This window comes from Trichoderma harzianum (genome assembly GCF_003025095.1).
Source record: "Trichoderma harzianum CBS 226.95 unplaced genomic scaffold M431scaffold_2, whole genome shotgun sequence".
Lineage (NCBI taxonomy): Eukaryota > Fungi > Ascomycota > Sordariomycetes > Hypocreales > Hypocreaceae > Trichoderma > Trichoderma harzianum.
In genome coordinates, this window is record NW_020209250.1 from 1,797,991 (window position 1) to 1,817,435 (window position 19,445).

The window sequence follows — 19,445 nt, forward strand, 5'->3', positions numbered from 1 at the left end:
CTTTGGTTTGCCCAAGACAAAGAAGTGCAGTTCTAGACCGTCCATCTTCATCCAGTGATCTCTTTTCTTTCACCATTCACACTGCGAGTGTTCATACCTCTTCATCATCCATTCATCAATCCATTCTAGTGCTTTGAACAGCATTGATTTTCCTTCTTTCTCTCCTTGGCATCAAATCATCTTCATATACAGCCCTCCACGGCCCACCCCTTTTTCGGCCCGTCGCCCGCTTGGCATTCGAAGACGAAGCAAGAAGAACAATTCACCAGCATTAAGCATAGCAAGTGCCCTGGCATTGCATCCACTGCTTGCGATATACTACCGAAACAAATCATTTTGACGTGGTAAGTTACTGTGGCGTTGCATGCAAAATGTCATCTGTGGAGAGCAACATGACGGGCACTTGGCGCGCGTGCATGGTCTCCCTTGTCTCTCGATTTGTGCGGGCCGAGCAACTCCAGAAAAGTTTCTGTAGGGTGCCATGGCAGATGCTGAAGATGTGCGGTTTGCCGGAGCATCTGTGTGCGCGCTCTCAGCGAGTGTGTGCGGATACCTCATGACCCTCGTCACGGCGGACGATTGTCTGCAACGCTTGGGCCCAAAGAAGAAGCTGCTTACCTTCTTCTCAACTTGGCTTCACCCTCCTCCTCGGTCTCATCCAAAGAGCAATCGGCGCGTGATGGTGGGGTTTGGGGGTGTTTGAAGGCCAAGGGGGGTGTCGATTCAACACGCCTTGCTGCCATGCCATGCCATGCAAAGGCCATACATCACCAAAAGCCTTTCTTCTGCTATTGGTATTGTGCTCTATTGTCATTCACTGCCCATGCCTATTAAAGGGCCATGCCCGGCCTCACTTTTCACAATCCTCTCACCAACACCTCTTCTCATCATCATCATCGCTTTCTTCCCTGCGCATTGACAGCTCCTTTGCGCACCCTCTATCAATAGCAAAGCTTCAGTCTCGAAGCTTGTGAGGGAGAGGGCATTCAGAGTCAGTCCCTTCTCTCTGGCTCCCGTCCAACATCACCCTTCCCCATGTCTCTCATTAACCGCCCCTCATTCCCTTCAACATCGCATCACACTCACAATTGTGCATTTCATACAAAAAGCCTGTGGCTGGACAAACTTTTTCACTCTTGGACAAACTGCTGACTCTGTTTTCTTTCTCGTGTAGCCTATATCTGCCCGGCAGTATACACATAACCCCCCTCGAAATTCGAACCGCGGAAAGGTTGTATCAATCTGTTTCCTGGTCATGATGGGCCTCTCAACCATCTTGACGGCCTCTCTGCTGGCCCTGCGTCTCTTCTCGGTGCCGGCTGTGGCTGTACCGGCTCCGTCTCCGGCTGCTGATTCAAAGGCCGTGGCCGCCGCCACAAGCTGGTGGCTTCCCAACATCGCACGCCAGGGTACTGTTCCCTACTCAAACGCCGGCGCTGGCTACCAGATCTACCGCAATGTTCAGAGCTTTGGTGCCAAGGGTGACGGCGTCACTGACGATACCGCGGCCATCAATGCTGCGCTGAGTTCTGGAAATCGATGTGGTGCGGGTTGCGATTCCCAAACCACCACTCCGGCCATTGTCTACTTCCCACCTGGTACCTACGTCGTCTCATCCCCCATTCAGCTCTACTACTACACCCACTTGATCGGTGATGCCACCAACCTGCCTACCCTCAAGGCCTCCCGCAACTTTGCTGGTATCGCCGTCATCGACTCCAACCCCGGCTGGTATGGCGCCACCAACAACTTCTTCCGCCAGATTCGCAACTTCAAGATTGACCTGACTGGACAACCCATCAATACCGGCACTGGTATTCGTTGGCGTGTTGCTCAGGCCACTTCGATCCAGAATGTCCAGTTCATCATGAGCACTGACACAAGCACAAACAACAAGCAGCAAGGTCTCTGGGGAGAGGATGGTTCTGGCGGCTGGCTGAGCGACCTCACCTTCACCGGTGGTGCTCTGGGCATGTGGGTTGGCAACCAGCAGTTTACCAGCCGTAACCTCGTCTTCAATGGCTGCCAGACTGCCATCTACATGAACTGGAACTGGCTGTGGAGTTTCCACGGCATCACCATCAACAATGCCAACGTTGGTATCGACATGAGCGGCATTGATGGTAACGGCATCCAGCAAGTCGGCTCCATTTTGCTTGCCGACTCTAAGCTCACCAACACAAAGGTCGGCGTGCTCACCAACCACGACCTCAACCAGGCAGGCACCTATGGTACTCTGGTTCTGGATAACGTGGACATGACCACGAACACCCCCATTGCCGTAAAGAACGCTCGCAGCGGCGCCACCCTCCTCGGAGGCAACGCCAACATCGCCTCTTGGACCCAGGGCCGCGCCTACACCAACAACAACGGAAAAGCTGTTCAGGGCACCCGTGCCACCGTCTCCAAGCCTGCTGCGCTGACCGCTGGTGGCAAGGTCTTCACTCGCAGCAAGCCCCAGTACGAGAATGTCCCCGCTAGCAGCTTTGTGTCTGTCAAGTCTCGTGGTGCCAAGGGTGATGGAAGCACTGATGACACTGCTGCCATTCAGGCCGTCTTCAACAGCGTTTCCTCGGGCCAGATTGTCTACTTCGACCACGGCGCGTATGTCGTCACCGACACCATCAAGGTCCCCAAGAACATCAAGATTGTCGGCGAGGTCTGGGCTCTCATCATGGTTGGCGGTACCAAGTTCAAGGATATCAACAACCCCCAGCCCGTCTGGCAAGTTGGTCAGCCCGGCGATGTCGGCAACGTCGAGATTCAGGACATCATGTTTGAGACCCTCGGCCCGCAGCCCGGCGCCATCATCGTGCAGTGGAATGTTGCCGGTTCTTCTCAGGGTGCTGCCGGTCTTTGGGATGTCCACTTCCGTATCGGTGGCAGTGCCGGCACTCAGCTGCAGTCTGACCGCTGCGTCAAGACCCCCAACCAGACGACCAACCCCAACCCCTCATGCTTTGGCGCCTTTTTGCTCCTTCACGTCACCACTTCTGGAAGCATCTACATGGAGAACACTTGGCTCTGGGTGTCTGACCACGAGCTTGATCTTGCCGATCACAGCCAGGTCAACATCTACAACGGCCGTGGTCTCTTGATTGAGAGCACCAAGGGAACCTGGTTGTGGGGTACCGCTTCGGAACACAGCGTGCTCTACAACTACGCCCTGAACAACGCCCAGAACGTTTACGCCAACATCCTCCAGACTGAGACCGCCTACATGCAGGGCAACCCTGATGCCAGAGTGCCCTTCACCTCCCAGTCCAAGTATGGTGACCCTGACTGGTCCAGCTGCACCACTTCTACTTGTGCCCGTACCTACGGTATTCGCATCGTGAACTCGAGCAACACCCTCATCTACGGTGCCGGCATGTACAGCTTCTTCAACAACTACGACGGAAACACTTGCGTCAATGCCAACAACTGCCAGGACAACATGATTGACATCCGCAACTCTCAAGTTAAGCTCTTTGCCATTAGCACCAAGGCCAGTATCAGCATGGTCACCCTCAATGGCCAGCAGTCTGTCTTTGACAGGGACAACCGCAACACATTCTGCGGCACCATTGCCTCTTTCGAGACGTCATAGAAGGACGACGAAGATGCTCTGACTGCTTCAGCCCCAGGACCCAAAACAAGCCCTGGGGATTACAGTACGCCTGTCCCTGAACTTCCGGGAAAGCCGCAATCTACTGAAAGCGTCTTGCCCACATCAACCAAATCTCTGCCACTGGGATACGGTTCCGAGGAGGTTGTGACGATAACTCGGACCGTGTGGATTAGCCCAGAGGCCCTGCCCACTTATACATATTATGACTGAAACGTATATATGCGATATGCTTGGGAAAAACTCGAGCATTTTTTCTTTTACTCTCGATTCTCTTTTGCTCTGTTCCGCGAAGATCTGATCACCCTTGATCGCTAGGACGCATTGTCATTTTTTTGTAAAAAGAGAATATTATTTCCCTTATTATTTATTTGGTCTTGTCTTTTTTGGTCTATTTTTTGGGCACAACTGTGGGAAGGATTGGGGATGGAAAAGGGACAGCACTGACGTGCAGCATGGGTAGAGATGAATAAAAATACGAGTTGATTGACTTGCCACATTGGTTGTCTATGCTTTGCTTTGATTGTGACGTTTTGGTTTGAGTCCTAGTGGTAGTTTGTGGTTTGCTACGCTGCACGTGTCCAAGGGCGTTGATCGTACATGGCGAGCATAGTGTAATTTGTTACTGGGATATAAGATGTGCGATGTAAGGCTGCACCAAAGCAAATGATGACACAGAGTCTATGGTATGCTACTACCTGTCTGTAAGGTATATTTAAACAGTCTAGAAAAGTGGAAGAAATGATAAATTTATCAGATCAAGCTGGATGTAGGTATGTGTAGAATGTTAATATATGGGTACATGACTGAGAGCATTGTACAAAAAGAACAGTAGCAAGGTAGGCAAAAAAGACACAGAGAATATTCGAACAGAGGAGCAAAAAGTGAAGACTCCTTTGGGGGAGCAGTGTAAGAGGACTCTGTTTGGTTAAAGCAGCTACTTCACTGAATTTCAGCTAGTTTGTTTTGACTTATAAGGATGCTGGAGCCTGCCTGTGAGGCGCAGCGAGAGGATGTGGTTGGCTGGTGGGAGCTGCGAAGTTGGTGGGGTGAGTCATGCCGAGCGCTGGAGCGTTGACTGGCACTTCATGCTTGGTATGGCATAACTGCTTGGGATTTTGAGAGACTGCTTGGTGATGTTACGAGATGTACTGGAATAGCGAAAATAAATTATTGCTCTGTAATAGAATATGTCTAAATGAATAATGCGACGACGCCGCAAGATACTGGGCGGTTGGTGTAAGTATGCATCCACATTCTACCAAGTCTACGATCTCGTCTGCTACTATTCTACGTATTATACAATACGGGCAGAGCAAAAAAAAAAAGATGCTACAGCAGCTTTTCGAACAAGAGGCAAAAAGTGAAGGCTCCAGAGAGGAGAAAACTTTCGATTCGATGAATTGTTTGCGTTATTCAGCTACTTCACTGAATGTATGCTCGTTAAAGTTGCTTGATAAGGGATGTTTGTGTTCATGAGAGACGGGCTGTGATTGGCTTGTTGGAGCTGGGATGGCGATGTGGGGGCGAGTCACACACCGAGAGCCAGAGCTGTAGGCTGGTGTAAGTTTTGTGTACAGTATTATTGCTTGGTCTCGGGGATCGTCTTGTGCTTCTAGATGAATTTTACAGTGTAAATTGGGGATTAAAGTGATAATAGAAGTTTATGTATGTATACTCTAAGTTTGTGAATATAAATGTAGAGACAGACTCCGAGGCTGTAAAAATATGGCCAAGTCTAAGAAAGTATCTAAAAAGGCATCTACATACATGTAACCTATGCTATAGAAAGACGAGACAGAGAGAAAGCAAAAAGAAAATAGAAATTTAATAAAAAATGCAACAGACGTTATTCGAACAGAGTGATCAAAAAGTGAAGCCCCCGAAGGGGGAAAGATGAACTAGATACGGAACCCTCCGAAGAGCGTCCCATTTCCAACTATGTCTGGAGTCATTGAGCTACTTCACTGAACAGAAGTTCGTTTAATTTACTTTATAAGGGGTGTTGCTATCATGAGATTTGGGCTGTGATTGGCTGAGTAGTGCTGGGGTGGTGAGTCACACCGCAGGCTGTAGCTGTAGGCAGTCTGGCGTAAGGCTTGTGTACAGCATCATCATTGCTTGGTCTGGGATGTTGTCCAGTGCTTCTGGAGGAAGTTCACATTATTGACCAATCTATTGATATACGTTGAAGTAGCTATATTCTGGTCCTGTGAATTTGATGTCTGCGAAGCCGTAAAAAACGACAGGCGGCCTAACGAGGTAGCTATGAATACATAGCTTACATACATGTAACCCGTGGTATTCCATGCTATGATAATGGGACAAAAAGCAAAACGAGCCAAAGGAAAAAAGAGAATGCATCAAACACTACTCGAACCGAGTGACAAAAAGTGAAGGCTCCCAATTGGGGTACAAGTTCTACGAACGGAACGCTCCGAAGAGCGCCCCCTGGAAAACAAGTCTCATACTGGAGAATATTCAGCTACTTCACTGAAAACTAACGCGTTTAATTTGCTTTATATAGGATATTTCAGCAAGGGATAGGAGGGCTGTGATTGGCGTGTTGGGTAGGCATCGTGGCTGTGCCCATGTAATGATGTAGGTCTTAGCTGGGTGGAGAGTTGGTTCATGGTATAAGATTTGTGAAAGGAGGATAAACCATTATGTATCAGAGGATGTAAGTGGTTAGTGCCATTGTTGGCCGCGATGTCTTCGATATTCCTACCTGGGCTAGAGCTTTGAGGAAGGTAAGTATCGCCATGGAAGAGTCATTTGATCATTGAACGAGAATAGCCTGTGGACGGATATTAAAGTGGCAGCTCTAAGGCAATACTACACCGGGCTTGGACTGTCCAAGTCCAATATGGAGCAATATATTGTGCATCATTCATTGTTTGAACGTTGAATCAATTCGAATACTGTGGCATCAACTGCTCTCATTCACCATGAAAGGTCGGCTCCCAGTCCAAGGCCTACGAACAAGATGGATCAACGTTGGTAGGCACTATGCTCCAGAGAGCACTCCGATATAGAGCCATGATCAAGAGAAGCAATCAAATCAGTTCTGAAAGACCCCATATCTCTTCAATAGATCGCTTATCAAACGCTAAGTATTTCTATGTAACCGAACAATACAATCACGATGTCCCCCAGGTACATACCCCAGCAGCCGTCCTACTTTATCTGCGACCAGAGTTTTGGGACCTTTATTCAGCAGTAAAGTCGACATCTCACTCCGTTTTATTTAGATCTTTTTTTGTCAATAGTGTACCGATCATGATTGCCCTTGGTGTTAAGTAGCGCTGTGACCTATCAGTTGAATAATGTCATGATATCCTTTTTCAGATGCATACTGCAGCGCAGTTGTGTAGTACTTGTCCTTTACATCGACCTTGGCACCCTTTTCAATCAATATTTTGGCCATAGACTCATGTTCATCCCTGAGAGCCCTAATTAGCGGTGTTTCGCCATACTCGTTCGTCGTATCTAAATCAGCGCCTTTGTCGATGAGCAGTTGCATAATGTCATCCCGTCCCAAACAAACTGCAGATAAAAGCGGCGTGCAGCCATCGTAGCCCTTGATCTCCATAATAGCTCCATTGTTGAGAAGTAAATCGACAATCCTCTCATGGCCCTTCTGAGTTGCCAACCACAGCGGCGTCTGACGACGATTATCCTGTGAGTTGATATCGGCCCCCTGCTCAATCAACATGATGGTGACTGAATAGTGTCCGTTAAAGGCAGCATAGGCGAGAGGCGTCAATCCTTCGTCGTCTCTTGCATCTGCGTCCATATCGCTTCGGTCGAGGAACATCTCTACAGCGGCTTCGTGCCCCCCCTCTGACGCATACGAGAGCGGCGTCCTCCCCGAATCGTCTCTCAAGTGATGCTGGGACTCTCCGCGAGCCAGCAACATTGATATGATGGTTTTGCGCCCGTTTGCCGCTGCATGGAATAGTGGTGTCTGTCCTCTACTATCCTTTGAGTGGATGTCGATATCGCCTCGGGTCAACAGAAGCCAGACAACTTCGGCATGGCCCTCTTTGGCTGCATGAGACAGAGGCGTTCGTCCCCCTGAATCTTTTTCATCTGGTTTGACATCACGCCGCATTAGGAGCAACCATACAATCTTGGCATGCCCATTAGCTGCTGCATGCGATAGAGCAGTTCGTCCACTTCTATCCTTCTGATCGGGCTTGGTGGAACGCTCCGCAAGTAGCCATTGCGTCTCCAACACGCGCCCTGCCTTTGCCATGTCGAGGAGCGAAGGTTGTTCTCCAGCATTCCAATTCACTGGTGGTGGTGTTGACGAGCCATTGATGAAATTTATCGTCGCATCAAACAGACCCCAATCAGGATCATCACGAGGGTTCGGTGGGGGTTGTCCTAGCGCCGCAATACTTGCGCTTCCTATCTGGCGGCGATTTCGCATTTTCATTGTTACTGGACGATGTTGCCGGACATTTATCCATCTTTGAGGGCGTTGACTTGGTCGAAAAGGCATGGGATCAAACAACTCGTACCGTTCACACCAAACTCTCTCAAAGTTCTCCATGGTAAGGGATACGTCTTTGAGGTATATCGCAATAAAGTCGTGTCTCTTTCTGTTGCGTTCTGCACAATGCAGTATGGCAAGTCCCAGTCCTTGGTGTCCTACTCCCATATAAGATAGCTCTAGGCGAATACCCTTGTTGCTGACTGTCCAAGATCTGCTGTCTGGAAGCCAGCCAGTGCGCCTCCGGACAACGTTGCCGGAATGCTCAAAGGCGTCTGGAGATGTTGCCAATAGTGATGAGTGATGTTGGGTTTTGGATCTCCAGGCGAAGATGCTGTCGTCGTCCGTCACCTTCATAATCTCCTCTTGGAGCCTCATAAAAGCTCTGTCCCCCTCGCCATACAACAATGGCATGTTGATGCCGAATATGCCCATTAAACAGTAGGCTCGGTCTTCAGACCGTGATGTTTGTCTCGAGGCGGCCCAGGACATTTTCTGCGCAACACTTACACTCCCGAGACTGGAACCGGAGAGAACACTCATAGGTATGCCGGTGCGCTTGGAAATTTCTTGTTTTAGGCTTTCTCTAGTGCCCAACTCGTTCCATGCGTCGTCTAGGAAGATCATCGTCTCCGGCGCAATCAACTCTTGAAGCGTCCATCCTCTTGTAAACCACCTGCTCTCCGAAAAGGCAACCTTGGACGGCACGTCTGCGAGAAAACCATAGCAGACATCGGCTTCAGCGTACCACTGGTACATGGAGTTGATTGCCTCGGACAGCTCAGCGCTGCTTGTCTTGTCGATGCAACACGTGTCTACCCAGGCATAGTCGTATCCGTTTGCCCTTGCCAAGATACAACAGCCTCTGATCTTGTCGTAGCCTTTCTTGTTGGCGAAGCGACCCAGAGTCATGTCTTGAAAGGTGACTTCTTCTTCGCCCCAAGTGTGCGACAGGATGGCGTAGGGCGGGACATTTTCTTGGCCGAATTCTTTCAGCTCAAACCCTCCAGTGTCCAGCTCTTTTGTATGGAGTAAACGCATGGTTTGAAATTTGGAAGAAGATTGAGACTGTGGTTGAGCTCAAGATCTAACTATTCCTCTTTCAGCTCGAGTTGTGCTTGAAGAGCTCGAGGTGGAGATCAGGTGAGGGGATAATAGACATATGGATGTGCTGTACTCAGCCCGCACAGAAGCCTTCCAAGTCATGTTCTAGCGCGTATTGCACATATGCTCCCGTGCAATCGTGTAATAGTGATGGTTCACGCACGCGTGTCTAAATCATGTAATAGATAACCAATGTATTATAATAAACTATATTTGAAGAATACGTCGCCTAGGTACAGAGCACTATAGAAACTTTCTAAAAAGACGACGCAATCTAGAATTAGTGTTGTTCTGACCGACCATGCGAATGCACTGCTGCCCGCGTGGTTCGCCCCCCGTCGTGGTCTGCGTGTTGTAGTCGATGGAGTAGGGAAGTGTCGCTTGCTGAGAGCTCTCCCCTTCCCCTTCCTCTTGCCTATCCTGAATGCCAACCTCGTTCGATTCGATAGGTTGATGCTCAGATTTCTAACGTTCGAGAAGCTTGGTAGACTCGACCGTATATGGATGCTCTGGCCACAATACAGAGCGTCTATATTGCACACACTCTTCTATTAGTGTAAGGGCGCTACTATGGCGGCCTAGTTCTATCCAGGTACAGGCGAGGTTGTGCATGGACAAAAGTGTGTCTGGGTGCTCTTTCCCAAGAATTTCCCGTTGGCGATCAAGCGCTACAACTGCAATCTCTTCTGCTTCTTTATAACGGCCCTGTGCACTGTATATTACTGCAAGACTCACCATACTTTTTATTGTTTCTGGATGCCTATCTCCAAGAATTTCCTGTTGAAGATCAAGTACTTGGATTTTAAGGACCTCTGCCTCTTTATGACGGCCTTGTGCATAATAGGTTGCTGCAAGACTCACCATACTTTTTATTGTTTCTGGATGCTTATCTCCAAGAATTTCCTGTTGAAGATCAAGTACTTGGATTTGAAGGACTTCTGCCTCTTTATGACGGCCTTGTGCACTGTATGTCGATGCAAGGGATGCCATACCGCTTATTGTATCCGGATGCTTATCTCCAAGAATCTTCTGTCGCAGATCAAGCACTTGAACTTGGAGAGCCTCCGCCTCCTTATACCGGCCTTGTGCCCGGTACATTTCTGAAAGGGTTGCCATACTCAGTATTGTGTCTAGATGCTTGTCTCCAAGAATCTTCTGTCGCAGATCAAGCACTTGAACTTGAAGAGCCTCTGCCTCCTTATACCGGCCTTGTGCCCAGTATGTTTCTGAAAGGTTTCCCATACTCTGTATTGTGGCTAGATGCGTGTCTCCGAGGATTTGTCGTTGAAGATCAAGGATTTGAACTTGAAGAGTCTCTGCCTCTTTATACCGACCTTGCGAATAATAGGTTAAAGCAAGATGTGCCATGCTTATTATTGTGTTCGGATCCTTTTCTCCCCACGTTTTTCGATCAAATTCCAATCCCCTTTTATTGACCAGTTCTCCCTCTCTCCACCTCCCACGGTCAAGGAAGAATTTGGACATTCTGTGGAAGAGTACACTTATCTCGGTATGTTTTTCGTTCAAATCTGCCCAGTCTCCTATCTGCATTGCATGTGCCAAGTATTTCTCGCATTGCGTCCATGTTTCCGGCCCAGACTTTGGGAAAAGGTCAAGTATTACTTGCACGGCAATCCCAGAAAAGTAAGCCTGGCCTTCCTTCTTCGATGGAACTTTATAAAAAACGCTGGGCTTCCACGGACTCAGACCATATCGTGCGGCCTCTTGAACGAGTTTATGCATCTCATAGCTCCTGCTGCCATCCTCCATTCGTTGCATGCCAAGAAAGGAAAACTCTTTCAGCCGTGTAACGGCCTTGGTAGCCTCGGCTTCCAAGATCCCTGGCTGAACAAGGTTGCTATCGCTGCGCGTGAGTATAGTCGTTATGATTTCGTGTGAGATATTTTGGTTCGCAACGTATGCGAGAACGTGAAGAATATTATACGTAATCTCGCTTTCTTGTCTAAGGCGATCAATCGAGATGCTCCATGTCTCAAGGACATTGTTTGGTACACCGTCTCTTCGATGCCTGTCAAACTCCTCTTCTTTGAAAAGCTGCCATCTTCTCTTGCTTTGTGCTAGAAGAGATGAATACTCCTTGGCCGATGTCGATGTCCGTCTCATATATGCCCCGGCTTGCGTGATGGCTAGTGGAAGCCACTGAAGTTCTTCTAGCAAGGCAGCAGTCTCTAATTCCTCTTCATTCGTCTCCAAGTCCCTTGCTATTGTCAAGAGTTCTTCTGCTTCATCGGATTCCATGCGAGCAACCTTGATGCCTCGCCTTGGGCCGACAAGTGTTCCCGCTATGCGCGCATCACGAGAGGTCCACAACACTGTCCCTACAGATGCCCGAGGGATGTATCGATATAAGCTTTTTGTCCGTTCTCGTGCTTGATCAACGCCAAATACTTGTAAGTCGTCGGCATTGTCGAGAATAAGCACCCAGTCGGGTTGTGCCTCTATTTGATCGCGCACAGCTGCGAGTAAATCTTCGCCTTTGAGTTGCTGATCGACCCCGAACGCCTGCGCTATTGTTTTGTAATCCTGCGAAAATGTTGCCTCGCTGTCGGCATGCACCCAAAAGACGGAGCAGTTTCCTTTGTCGCGCCGTTCATACGCATAGTTGAGTGCAATTTGTGTTTTCCTTGGCACTGTTAATAGCCGCACTCGTAAGAAGAATTGAAAGACAAGAATTAGGACCTTACCCTGACCCGCCCAGGCCCCAGAGAGCGGCACTACAGTATGTGTGCGACGTTTGCGGTAGGAGCATATTGAGCTTTTCCACGAGATCTGGGCGACCGACAAGATCCTCATTGCGAGGATAAGGAATAATATGGATGACAGGTTGAGCTGGACGTAGTGGTAGGTGCAAGTGGTAAGTGTTGTTGTCTTGATGGATAGTGGTATTGTTGCCAAATTGAGTGCTACCAATCTCGCGCTGACAGAGGGCCGGTCGTTGCATCGTGTTATTTGATTCCCGATACACTGATGGTATGCTGATCGATGTTGGTGCTTGTAATTGATCAAGTTGTTCCACGGAGTTCTTGATGCCCAAGAGAACGGCAAGGCTGGGAGCATCACGAGACCTGCAGCTACTGATTGGTTAATATTGGTGTTGAAAATATCAGACAGATGCCTCATCCAGGCGTACATTTTACCCATCAGTAGCCGACCATGATGATAGTAGGTACTTCTCAGATCTAAATCTTAACCTGCCTATACTAATAGACTCTTACTCTTCATGGTTTCACGCCGCTCAACCACAATGCTCTGTAACTTTACCCATATGAATGCTGAGCACTATTTATATCCAATCAATCGGCTTTGCTCTACTGCGACTTTTCATCCAGCAATATTCTGACGTTTCTCATCGATGCTTTTTTGCTCTCTTCTTTCATGGCTGCCTAACCAGCAGCGTATAAGCATGAGGAGTTTCTGTGGTAGGAATATGACAAAGTGAGTCGGCTTACTCTACGCAGGACAGCAGTACGTAGGTGTATGATGTATATCGTGCACAAGGCCAAGGAAATTAGAAATTTTATTCAATGGGTGACTCATTCTGGGTTCATATTAGCTGTTCATTGTTGACGCCGACCTATCTGCAATTTATGTGTAAGTGAGGTTCGCGTTCGCAACCCATACGATGGTGACAATTTAAGAATGATGATGTAGACAAGTTGAAGTTAGCCATAGAAAGAGGGTGGGTGGGACAGTTGGGGAAATTTGGTTTACTAGAGAAAGCATCAAAGCAATACTCTGTTCACTTTGTCAATATGCTCGTTACTTCTGCGAGAGAGTGGGAGCGATAGATGCCCTCCAGTTCCGATAGCAATTGTTTCATGATTTCATACTGGACGATTATAGCTGTACTGCAAATAGGTACATACAATGAGAAAATGTGCAATAGTGATAATCGTGTGTTACTCAAGATTTATGCAATAGATAGAACGGCCGTCGCTGCAACGGTAAAGACCAGAGCCGCAGAAGTGGCTGTCAATGACACCACAAGAGTATCGTTTCCTTCTTGAATCTTGACTCCCATATCTGTATCATTGGCCCTTCAATTAAACTCTCAGCAAGGCAATCTTCTCTCAAGTATTAATAAGGGCATAGGCGGTCTCACTTTTGTTCTTCTTTCGACTTCTTCTCCCTGGCCTGCCTATCATAGATTCGCCCAACCGCGGCCGCCACAACCAGCAAGACTATCACAGTCACGAAGATGGACGACAATAGTCGCACAAATAGCGTTCTTCTTGTTTTCGCTTTGTTTATGGCGTCCTCATCTTTGCTTAATCCATCTTCTTGGTATTTCGGAGGTTCTCTCTCGTCGCCATACGCAGGGAGCTGAGCTCGTGGACTGACAGGCGGACTTTCTGCTGTGGTGGAATCGCTGGCTGCAAATACGTCTGCGGAGAGAGCAGGGAAGCGAGTCGGCGTGTCTTTGGTCTCCATAGTGGACTGTAGAAGAATTACGGTGGCTTCATCGTGGTAGTTTATTTTGGAGAGAAAGGACTGTTTCGTCGGGCGTGAAGTGCTTCATATTACTACTGCTGCTCCTACTTTTGCATGGTGTTCGGAGAGACATCAATCAGCTGAGCAAATTTATGTCTGAGGCTAAATGATCTTCATACCAAGGAACTAGCGGTCACTACGTGAAGTCTGTCTCATGTTGGAATGAGAGCAAACGTTGAGGGCCTAACAACTCAAAATGTTGTTGGACCATATGCTCGGGTAGACAGGAATGTAGATCCTAGGCATCAGAGGGAGAGTTTCCCCAGGGTTTTCCCCAATATCTTTACTCGTATTCCTGTAGCTGAAAGAGTGCAACTTCATCCAAAGTCGATCAGATTCGGTCGCCACTGTTTGGCAAATTACAAGACGTGGGAGCGGTAGTGTATTAGTATTATTACTTGTTATTTTGGAGTGGTATTTCTGCAGGATATCATATAAGCTATTCTGAGACAGTACAAGAGTGGTAGAATGGCCGAGGCATTCACATTCCTCGTTTTAAGGATCCAGGGGACTTGGTGTTGCCACTTTATAATCGATAGCAACCACTTCATTCTCGAAGGGTCAGATCTACCGAAATAAACAGACTCCTTTGAGGTCTGAGAAAAAAAAATTGATGATTAGTCGCTACACGCGGACATGTCTATTGTTTTGCCTGAAGGGTAGCCTTGAAGAGTTCCTGCAAGGCCGTGTGGCATCATTTAACGCCGCCAACCCTACCACGTGGACCGATGACAATAAAAGGGAGGCTTCAACGTTAATTCAGCGATATAATATTTGCCAGCCCCGTGCGGGGTGCAATACGATGTGTTGTAAATTCGGGGGGCGAATACCTGTGACAAGAAACATGCCCAACAGTTGTTGAGATGGAAAGTGACCTAAAAGAAGTTGCAGTGAGTATCAGATTTAGAAAACACAGGTAATTATATGACGGATTATGCCTTCCCAGTTCAATGCCTCTGTGAGTGGAAGGATGACAGCCATGTAATCCATTGTCATCGGACTCTTCCAAAGGGGAAGACTTTTTCTATGCCTCTTCACACTGTCAGTGACTCGAAATAGTAGACAGCTTCAGCCTCATTCCTTCACATCTGCCTGCCAGCTACTATTACGCCTCGAATTATACCCCTCAGTGGGCGCCTTGTCTTCCTGCCTCGATATGAAACGTGTGCTGTTCCGCCACCCATCGGTCAACCGTTCTGCTGCAAGGATCATGTCATGCAGCATTTAGAGCTGCATTACTGCTCTCCTGATTGGAGGCTTGACCCAACTGGTGTTGCCACAGTGTAAATTCCCGATATTCCGCGATTACTTTCACGGCGAGGCAACGGACATTAATTGGATTCGATTGGGAGCCTTGCCGCATGCCGTTACGTATAGGTGTACCGAGTGGGCGAAGTGCATGTATCTCCAGGCAGCCAAATGCGCATGATAAAGGATTACCTGAAATGGGAAATGACGAAACCAGCTTCTTTCACTAGATAACGTTTAATTTGCTCGGAATAGTTTTCTCTTGTTCCAAACTGATGTTCAGTTGTAAACTCCAAACAAAGTCTCCATCTACGTAACCTTCGAGTAAGCGCTTCGAAAGGGCATTCGATCCTATAGAGTCATATTATTCTCCCGAAACTATCCCTCATGGCTCGAACACTTGTGAATATCTCTGACACCATATTCGTGGGAGGCAAACAAGGAAAATACACGGGCTCGGCTGTCAAGACTTCGACGACTTCCAAGCATCCTCCCGTATACGTCCCCCATGGCAAAGGAGTTATGAGATACAAGGATGGCACCATGTATGAAGGCGAGTGGGATAATGGCATCTACTCGGGGCACGGGAAATATACCACCAAGACGGCCGAATATGCCGGCATGTGGTCTAAAGGCGTCAAGGCTGGCCATGGAAAACTGACGACCAGCGACGGGCGGGTGTACGACGGCTGGTTCGAGGCAGGCCAAAAGTCTGGAACCGGCACTCAAAAGAATAACAAAACTGGTTCTAGTTACTCCGGCCAATGGAAGAATAATCTGCCATTTGGGAAAGGTGTCTGGCGTTGGGCAAACGGAGACTGGATGGAGGGAACCTGGAACAGCAGTCAAGCCAGCGGAAAGGGAACGACTTTTCGTCACTTTGGTAACGGGTCAATTTATGAAGGAGAGACGCAGAATGGGAAGTTTACCGGCAGAGGAAAGATTACTTACAGGAATGGAGGAGTGTATCGTGGGCTGTGCTTCAATGGCATGAGACATGGTGCTGGATCATACAAATCAAAGGACGGTGTACTATACGAGGGAACTTGGTCTAATGATGCCGAGAATGGTGCTTTTGTAATCACCCATGTGGCCTCTGGTGTTAAGAAGAAGCACAGGTATTGAGTTGCACTCAGTGAAAGCACTTGGACTATGTACATCCTGGAGTAACGAATCCACTCAGGGAACCATTTCGTTGAGGTGGAATAGGCTGGCCTTCTCAACCTTTTATGATAGCGTTGAGCTTTCGATTAACACAATAGTTGAGATGATGGAGCTGTGATGGCATATGAACGACAAAGCTGATGATGTAATGGCACTACCTATATAACACAAGCCTGTAGCAGTGAGACATACGTGTAAACGAGTTCAGTATATATGTATATGTAATCCCACTATGTATTCAATCTGCAGAGACACTGATCCGCGATTGGGCTCTGATTCGCTTAGAGATTCTCCGGTAAAGCATCAATATCTCCAATGGCGCGAGCTCGTAAAGGAATCACTCCCCGAAATCGCCCTCAGCGACACATTATATACATCTAAGAATTCATGAGCTTTGTCAACAGGATTTTAAATACCATCTATATGATGAAATCACCGATATAACTTCTAGCCTTGATAAAGTGGGAGGCCATCAAGGTACATGTACTTTCTGGCCGAGGATCCAATTCTCTCACCAACGACGTGGAACTACAAGTGCTTACTCCCTCAAGATGCTGCTCGCCTTATTATTTACAGGTTTAATCGTAGAGCATCTCGGTTCTTTCTGAGAAAGATGATTAGAGAGTATGTCCAGTTGGTGTAAGGTGGGACTCATGCAGGGAAGCTCTGCGGCGTTGATGCAATCCAGAAGGCAGTGTCTCGTATTTCCTTTCATCCACCCGAAACATTGGCTGGTCAATTCGACCGTCAACTCCAAATCTGGCCTGCTGCGTGCTACCCACACCAACCAAGGTTTATTGGAACCGCTTACTTGAGTATCTTGATTGTCTTTACAAGGTTATCCAATATTCGAAGTTCACAATAACCAATTGGAGCGCGAAAAAGCTGAGAAACAGCTGATATTCCGACCCAGGGTCACATTTTAAGATTAGCCAAGGCTAAAGCGGAACCCTCATCCGAAGAGTCGAGGCCTTTTACTTGACAGACACTGATTGCTACGTCGTCGGGTTCGGGATAGTAATGGGCGAATAAAAACAGGGTACGGGGTCCGGTGGAGTGGTAGGACCTGGCAGATCTCAACGGGCAAGATCAAGTCGCTCAAAAAGGATCTGAGCCTCGGTATACAAAACCTCGAGATTCAACTTCCTGCCACCCGGCTACGTTGATAACTGCGATTAGATCGAGAAGCTGCCAAGACATGTAGGCCGTTTACAAGACTGCTGCTTACACCACGGAAATGGGCCTAGACGATAGCTATTCGAAATAACCATCCGAGATAGCCATCCGAAATACTCCGTATTTGTATTTGAGTCACTCTGGGCACTCATCTTCCTCCTCGAGAGGGGGGGCTAAAAGATACGATGACCTGATTTTCCGGCAAAGGTCACAAAAATGTGTGGGAGCCAGACCGCAAGGACTCGAAACGTGTGGCCGCACAAAGAGTCGGCTGCCCTCGCTTATGTTGGGAAATGCATCAGAGACATGCATCAGAGACATGCAGCCTAGCACGAGCTCGATTGTGGACGTTGCGACAAAAGCATGTGCGACTCTGAAGCTCACCATCAGCCGTTGGCTTTGGTGATTTAGATGGACCTTTGAAGGATGTGACCCCGTCTCGTGATAAACTGGCTTATCGTCGCCCAATACCATCGTTTCAGGCCTATGGCAAAAGGGATAAATCGCAGCCCAGTATACGAAGTAGAGCCTGAAGTTAGCTTCTGACTCCTTGGATCAGCGGGCTCTTCGGCGACTTTTGTCGAGGCCTCCTGAGTGAGAATTGATTTGAAATCCAACCGCCGCTTCATGTCGCCATCAAGTGCTCGAGTGACAACTTCAAAGCCATGATGTCGCATTGCATGTCCTCCTCTTGATTGATCAATAGCAATGCAAAGAGATATTATGCTGCGGACCAAATGGTGTGTGACACAAGCATCTGCGGCAAAGTACCGCGTCTCAGGATTTTGACGTCGGAAAACTTGCGCTTGCTGACATGAGGATGTTGATGCCGGATAGCCAGACACATGCAATCTCAGCCCAAGCAGAGCCTCGTCATTTCACCACGCATGCATGTGTGACAGACGCACGCCCGGAATAAACATCCAAGCTCCTGAGAAAAGGGATCCAGGGGGCCAATGGGCCTTTTTTGCACTTTTGTTATCCACCGGAAAGTGACTCAGGCGCGGGCTTGAGCTGGTGCTGCCATCCGACAGATTGGCGGCGAGGGATCGAAACGCCTTCGATGGTGAGAATTGCGCCATTCCGGCGGTGCCAGTGGCCAGCCGAAGCGTGTCCCTGAGCCAAAGCAGCTAGGCGCAAGTCGCTGCGAGAGATCGCCAATCGAAACCCCATGGGCAGAAATGCTGCGAGGGGTCCATTTAATTAGATTAACCAGTCCAGGCCAGTTGATGATGTCGAGAGGCCAGTTGAGTTGGCGTTGGTTCTGCATGTTTAGGGAGGTGACCAAGGTTCCATGCAGTTGACTTTCGGCCTCTTGCGTTCGATGCTACCTGCTTGGGGAAGCTAGATGCGGCATAATCGCAGCGCCAGGCACAATTGTGAGCTGAAAGGGTGCCAATATGTCTCCTTTGATGTTAGGCTGTGTCGGTATCCCAATGAGGGCAGTGGTGTCGCGTTGCTCGCATTGTGATGGTGTTGCTCGTGTCGCTTTCCAAGACACGACTCCATATTACTAGCAACAAACCATCAGCTGAGGTCAGAGCCCGGCTCAAGCCACCCTCGATCCTCAAGCGATCACAAGCAGCGATAGTACGATAGTAAAATAGCAATAGCTCTTCATTGCGGCACTCGCCGCTGTCGGACCCAGGCAAAAAGGCCTGTCAGCGGCTCTCGGGGGTCTCTGATGTGATCGTCGCGGCTCCTGGAATGGCAATCTCGGGAGTCGGCGCCGCGGTGTTGTGCTCCGTGGCATCGATGGCGAGATCTACCGGGTCCGGGGCCTGTTGCTTTCGATACGGCAGCCAACGTCGCAATTTCTTGCACCGCGGCGGTGGCAACGCCGGCTTATGTCAGGCACGTGGACTGCGAACAGAGGCAAAAAAGAGTCAAAGCAAAGACTAGAACAAGAGAAAAACTGGGAATTTTGTTATGGTTTTTCACTGCTGGGGCGATGGAGTCTTTATGACTAAAGGGATCCTCCGCCATCCATCCCACCATCGGGTCGTCGGGGCGGGGCATCCAAGGCCAGTCACAGGGTCTCAGCACCTCCACCACAGCAGCTGGCAGCGGCTCTAGGCCTCTCTCGGCCGCTGGACGTCCCTCCACAGGCGGCTGTCATAGGGCATTGGCTACAGG

General features: G+C 48.7%; 8 protein-coding genes across 8 annotated transcripts; 2 read left to right on the forward strand and 6 right to left on the reverse strand.

Moving 5' to 3' along the window:
• Nucleotides 1-197: 197 nt before the first annotated feature.
• Nucleotides 198-815, reverse strand: M431DRAFT_294794 (hypothetical protein). The gene has a single exon (XM_024914119.1). The coding sequence runs from the start codon at nt 556-558 to the stop codon at nt 319-321; it is 240 nt and encodes a 79-aa protein (XP_024778765.1). The 5' UTR covers nt 559-815; the 3' UTR covers nt 198-318.
• A 267-nt stretch (nt 816-1,082) lies between these two features.
• Nucleotides 1,083-3,755, forward strand: M431DRAFT_294827 (glycoside hydrolase family 55 protein). Its single transcript, XM_024914120.1, has 2 exons — nt 1,083-1,108; nt 1,175-3,755. Exon 2 carries the CDS (start codon nt 1,256-1,258, stop codon nt 3,587-3,589), a length of 2,334 nt encoding a protein of 777 aa, XP_024778766.1. The 5' UTR covers nt 1,083-1,108; nt 1,175-1,255; the 3' UTR covers nt 3,590-3,755.
• Nucleotides 3,756-7,163: 3,408 nt separating this feature from the next.
• M431DRAFT_66778 (hypothetical protein) lies at nt 7,164-7,445 on the reverse strand (the record flags this gene model as incomplete). The annotated part of the gene is made up of 1 exon (XM_024921711.1): nt 7,164-7,445. A coding segment is annotated over one exon (282 nt), but the record flags the coding sequence as incomplete, so codon positions are not given.
• Nucleotides 7,446-7,520: 75 nt separating this feature from the next.
• M431DRAFT_75602 (hypothetical protein) lies at nt 7,521-7,721 on the reverse strand (the record flags this gene model as incomplete). The annotated part of the gene is made up of 1 exon (XM_024922360.1): nt 7,521-7,721. A coding segment is annotated over one exon (201 nt), but the record flags the coding sequence as incomplete, so codon positions are not given.
• Nucleotides 7,722-8,417: 696 nt separating this feature from the next.
• Nucleotides 8,418-9,146, reverse strand: M431DRAFT_73826 (hypothetical protein; the record flags this gene model as incomplete). The annotated part of the gene is made up of 1 exon (XM_024922166.1): nt 8,418-9,146. A coding segment is annotated over one exon (729 nt), but the record flags the coding sequence as incomplete, so codon positions are not given.
• Nucleotides 9,147-9,416: 270 nt separating this feature from the next.
• M431DRAFT_13482 (hypothetical protein) lies at nt 9,417-12,220 on the reverse strand. The gene is made up of 2 exons (XM_024912519.1): nt 11,915-12,220; nt 9,417-11,853 (listed from the first exon to the last, which is right to left on the reverse strand). Exons 1-2 carry the CDS (start codon nt 12,169-12,171, stop codon nt 9,675-9,677), a joined length of 2,436 nt encoding a protein of 811 aa, XP_024778770.1. The 5' UTR covers nt 12,172-12,220; the 3' UTR covers nt 9,417-9,674.
• Nucleotides 12,221-13,029: 809 nt separating this feature from the next.
• M431DRAFT_504047 (hypothetical protein) lies at nt 13,030-13,694 on the reverse strand. The gene is made up of 2 exons (XM_024918399.1): nt 13,333-13,694; nt 13,030-13,267 (listed from the first exon to the last, which is right to left on the reverse strand). The coding sequence occupies exons 1-2, from the start codon at nt 13,659-13,661 to the stop codon at nt 13,141-13,143; spliced, it is 456 nt and encodes a 151-aa protein (XP_024778771.1). The 5' UTR covers nt 13,662-13,694; the 3' UTR covers nt 13,030-13,140.
• Nucleotides 13,695-15,176: 1,482 nt separating this feature from the next.
• Nucleotides 15,177-16,322, forward strand: M431DRAFT_504049 (hypothetical protein). Its single transcript, XM_024918400.1, has one exon. It carries the CDS (start codon nt 15,357-15,359, stop codon nt 16,092-16,094), a length of 738 nt encoding a protein of 245 aa, XP_024778772.1. The 5' UTR covers nt 15,177-15,356; the 3' UTR covers nt 16,095-16,322.
• Nucleotides 16,323-19,445: the final 3,123 nt, after the last annotated feature.